This window comes from Papilio polytes, unplaced genomic scaffold (genome assembly GCF_000836215.1).
Source record: "Papilio polytes unplaced genomic scaffold, Ppol_1.0 DF823691.1, whole genome shotgun sequence".
Lineage (NCBI taxonomy): Eukaryota > Metazoa > Arthropoda > Insecta > Lepidoptera > Papilionidae > Papilio > Papilio polytes.
In genome coordinates, this window is record NW_013525513.1 from 3,975,356 (window position 1) to 3,980,196 (window position 4,841).

General features: G+C 35.4%; 1 protein-coding gene across 1 annotated transcript in view; it reads right to left on the reverse strand.

Annotated features, from left to right (window-relative positions):
- Positions 1-7: 7 nt before the first annotated feature.
- The window catches only part of LOC106104067 (protein wings apart-like), a 12,388-nt gene continuing 7,554 nt past the window's right edge, over positions 8-4,841 (reverse strand). Inside the window, exons 9-14 of the mRNA XM_013284005.1 lie at positions 4,780-4,840; positions 4,124-4,242; positions 3,489-3,646; positions 3,034-3,146; positions 2,071-2,255; positions 8-1,380 (exon numbers count right to left, since the gene is read on the reverse strand). Coding sequence (XP_013139459.1) covers positions 1,084-1,380; positions 2,071-2,255; positions 3,034-3,146; positions 3,489-3,646; positions 4,124-4,242; positions 4,780-4,840 — 933 coding nt within the window. The 3' untranslated portion in view covers positions 8-1,083. The remainder of the gene's footprint in view (positions 1,381-2,070; positions 2,256-3,033; positions 3,147-3,488; positions 3,647-4,123; positions 4,243-4,779; position 4,841) is intronic.

Below are 4,841 nucleotides of genomic sequence, written 5' to 3' on the forward strand. Positions count from 1 at the left end.
ATACATACAATACAAAAGGTGTTATATATAGTTAATTCCAACATAGATTGTCCTATAATTGTTTATCTAAGCGATATTCGCGTCTCTAAAAAACATTTGTACACTCAACACGAAATATTTCGCTCTTTCGTAAGGCAAATCCGATACAACATACTCGATCTAGAAATTTTCGTTACATAAAATAACTCCAACTAACCTTTACAACGGAAAATCTATCAACGCTAATTTATTTACAATATAATTTAGATATTTCCCGTTGGGCCGATCGTCACATTGAGATTTTTCCCATTGGGCCGAATGAATCCGATGGTCTGATTGTGATTTTTACCATTGAAGTAAAACCATACAATATGCACAATGGGAAAAATAAGGCCGATGCCGATCGGGCCAACGGGAAAAAGCTATATAATTGTGCCTCAAAGTATCCCCCGCAGATATAGTACAAGATGCGATCAATATTCACATCACAAATGTTACCATTTACACTTAATGTTACATTTTGCACTTTCAATTCGCCATTTGCAGGCTTAAACTCGGAATATCTCAATTTAATCAAGATCATAACATAACCCGCACACGATCAACGCTTCTATCTAAATTACTCTAAACAAAAATATTTACATTACAAAGGAATAGATACAAAAACGTGCTCACGTCACAAATGGCATTCGATTACAACTAAAATTGTTATCTGTACATCATTTTTTTTATTTGGTTTCTATTTACATTCACCTCAGTTCACAAAGTAAAAAAAATCTTTTTTTCTTGTCTAGTGCCTTTACTAATCAAGTGCTGAATTAAACTATCTACTTGGTAATTTGTTGACTAAAAAAAAGCAGTTTTGTGTCCGTATATTAAAAAATCAACACACCATAATTATTCTGTTTAATAGAGAAAATTTAATATTACTATGTTTAATATTCGAAACATTTTCCCATATTGAAACATTGACAGAATCTTTGTGAAGATATCGCTATTTCCGCAAATGTCACCTTGTAAAATAAAAACAATTAAAAGTGCTATTGATCTGTTAAAATAGTGCTATTAACCTGAATATACGCAAAACAATTAACCAAGCATGTATTAATGGTATCCATCGACCTCCATGGAGGACATCCTGTCGGAGGAGGAGGAATTCATGGTATAGTTGAGGTTGCTGAGGGACATGTCTTGAGGCATGTCTGCACATGGCTGATAGTAGTTGTATGGTCGGTACTCTGCTGGTGGTTGTTGTTGTTGTTGTTGTTGTTGCTGCTGCTGTTGTTGTTGTTGCTGTTGTTGTGGATCCGGCGGCTCCAACGAGCTCTCCCTGTCGCTCGTCTCCATAAACTCTATTATCTTCTGCGTTGCTTTCACGTGAGCGACGATCGAAGCTTCCGCCTGGAAAATATAGTAATTTATTTGAATAAGAGTCAGTGTAACGGATTGTAAAATAAATTAAATCGAAAAATTCATAAATTTAAAATGCGTTTCATTTTTTGGCACCTCATCACTTAATGGGGGCTACGCGCCACCCAACATTTTGCTTTGCGCTAGACTCATGCGATGTTCCGAGCCACTAAGATATTTATAATTACACTATCTATAAAATTTATCTTCGATAGTTTTGGCGAATAAATGAGATTTAGAAAAAATATACACAATAGTAGTATGTTGATATTATGTCTGATTAACGAATATTGATTGCGAGTTTCAGTTGAAGTATTTACATAAAAAACATTAATAAACATCAAATAATTACTATTTATTTTACTATCTAACATTATAAATACGAAAATTTAGATGGATGAATGTTTTTTAGAGTTTGTAGCCTAAACTGTTAAACAGATTTCGATGAAATTTGGCATAATTTTGAAGAACCATATTGGTTACTCGCTTTTTTTTTTAAAATTCCATATTAACAGATTCTTGTTCGAAAGCTAGTAATACATACATAAAAAGGAAAAAATCAATATTTTTGTATGTATTGAAATAACTTAAAAATTATTGGGACGAATTCAATATTTTTTTTACTATTAAAAAGCTGTTATCGCTGAATATATTAGGCAATATATCTGTGGTGGTACGTACGCTGGCGGTGAGCGAGAGGAAGTTGTAGTACTTGCGCAGCGTGGGCAGCAGCGGGCGGTAGCGCGGCACGCGCGCCCGCACGGCGGCGGCGGGCGCGCGCGCGCTGCGCGCCGCGTGCCCCAGCAGCAGCGCGATGTACGCGCACACCATCGTGTGCTCCATGTGCGCGCCCGCGCGCGCCAGCACTGCCACGCACACACATTATAACTTAACTTTCTCATCCAATATTTGTCATATACAACAAATGTCTTTCAAAACTATCAGTTCCAAGATTATCAGTTCAAATAACATCTAACAAATCATACTAATATTACAAATGTGAAACTTTAGATGGATGTTAGACTTTGTTGACTAAACTGCTGAACAAATTTAGATGAAATTTGGTATAGATGTAGAGGATGGTCTGGAAGAACACATAGACTTCTTTTGTTTCTTTTTTTAATACAACGCGTACGGTGTCGCGGGCGAAAGCTAGTATATCTATAAGTACAATAAAATTGAAATATCTGTATTTAATATTAAAAATGAAACATATAATTTTTTCTTTGCCGTCAGTCTATCTGCGAACTATGTTTGGATAATCTCCGAAACAACTCTGATAGTCTAACTGCCTTAGAAATAAACGCGGTATAAAGTTAAACTTAGGAATAAACTGAGTATAAGTACTAATATGAGTACAATATTTTGCTTATACCAAGTTTATTCCTAAATTTAACTTTAAACCGCGTTTATTTATAAAGCTGTAAATCTACATATATTGACAGGACTATTTCAGTAAAGTAAATGATGTATACAAGAATATTATAGGCCATTTTTAATTTTGCACTAACAAATAAACGGTCGACCGCTAGTTGTTACGGTGTATCTGCTGCTCTTGTATTCTATAATGCTCATTGACCCCTTTGTTTTTTAATAAATGCTTCACAACCTTCATAGCATCTAATATGCAAGAAAAGTACTCACATTTATCAACAGTCTCAGCGATATCATCAACCGACTGCTTCTTCTTATCTTTCTCATCATCAGTCTCTTCTTTCTCGCCGTCTAGCAGCGCGTCCGTGTTCTCTTCTGCCCGCCTGGAATTAAAAATTATTAAACAAATTTAAATGGGTATTTTAAAAGAAAATCTCATGGGATCGACCGAATGTACAGTCATTTGCCCAAAAGGGCAAAGATTCATGCAAATTGATTGGTATCGGTCAACCCAACGGAAAAAAATACAATTTCTCACAATAAAGTCAAATATAATCGTACTAATATTATAAATGCGATAGTTAAGATGGATGGATGTCTGTTCGTTAGAGTTTGTAGCCTAAACAGTGAATAGTCTGGAAGAACACATAGGCTACTTACTTTTGTTTTCTTTATTCCACGCGAGCAAAGTCGCGGGCAAAAGCTAGTTAGTTATAAATGTTTACCTTGCGAGCTCTTCTCGTTTATAAAACAAATCAACTATGAGATCCAAAGCGGGCGTGTCTATCGAAGTGTCGCCGTCATCCACCGTTATGTGGACATCCAACAGTTTCTGTGTGTTACTCTCGTTGTTTTGAACTAGATTTATCAAAAGTAACAGCACCTGGAAAAAATAACATTTTCGTTAAAAAAACCACTCAGTAGTAAACACAAATAAAAAATTATTCAATAGAAATATTTAATCCAAACTTAAAATAATTTTTAATACAATTAGGAAATACTAGGAATAAGTGAATTTCTTCCAATGTCGGCAATTATTAAATTACTAATATTATAAATTCAAAAGTTAACATGAATGAATGGTTGTAAGAGTTTGTAGCCTAAACGTCTGAACAGATCTGGATGAAACATAGATTTACAGCATAGTCTGGACGAACACTTAGGCTACTTTTCATCTCGGAAACAGTTATGGTTCTCTTCGAATGCATTTTTTTAACATATCTTATTGAAATTTGGCATATTCCAACCAACTCTGGTGGGTTGACGGATACGTTGTTTTTTTTTTATACAGCTCATTTTCTAATACCTCACGTATAAAGTCGCTGGCAACAGCTAGTGGCAAATAAATGGTAAAACTTACACAAACACTGAACTCGAAGTTATTGTTGTCAGGTATGAAGCAGCCCTGGTTGTTCAACATTATCAAGCAGGTCTCCATGACGTGCGGCTGCTCGCCCACCACCTGAGCGCCTATCGATGCTGGAAAACGATAACAAACTTATTTAATACTAACATGAGTACTGCAAATAAAAAAATATGAAGTAGCAGTGGACTTATTAGTCTAGTATACTTCATTCCTTTTTTTTCATCTTTCTTTCATCAGTTCTGTGAGTTATCAAACTCATTTCTGACCGTTTCCTACTTATGTATGTCTCGCTCTTTCTTTAACTTCCCTCTCTTGCTTTATGGATCAGTGCTAGACTAATGTGCTCTGAATAAATAATCCTTTTTAATTAATTAGATGGTTTATTTCACATATAAAAAGTTTTCTTCTTCATTTATTGCCGTTTCGCTAAATATAGCGAAGATTTAATTAATGTAATATAAAAAAAATTGTTCACTTTGTTTGTAAGAAAATTAATTTACAATACGAAAAATAAAAAAAAACAATAGCGGCAAGGTTGTTGCTGACTATTTGTTCATCATTTAGTCAATATAGCAAGTACCGTGTCCGAGCACCGAGTTTCACAGTACTTAAGGTGGTAGAAGAGTTGGTTGCAAGGCTGTGTGACTGACCTGCGGCGCCGAAGCCGCCGAAGCTGTGCGAGAGGTTGACGAGCACCTTGAGCGCGGGCAGC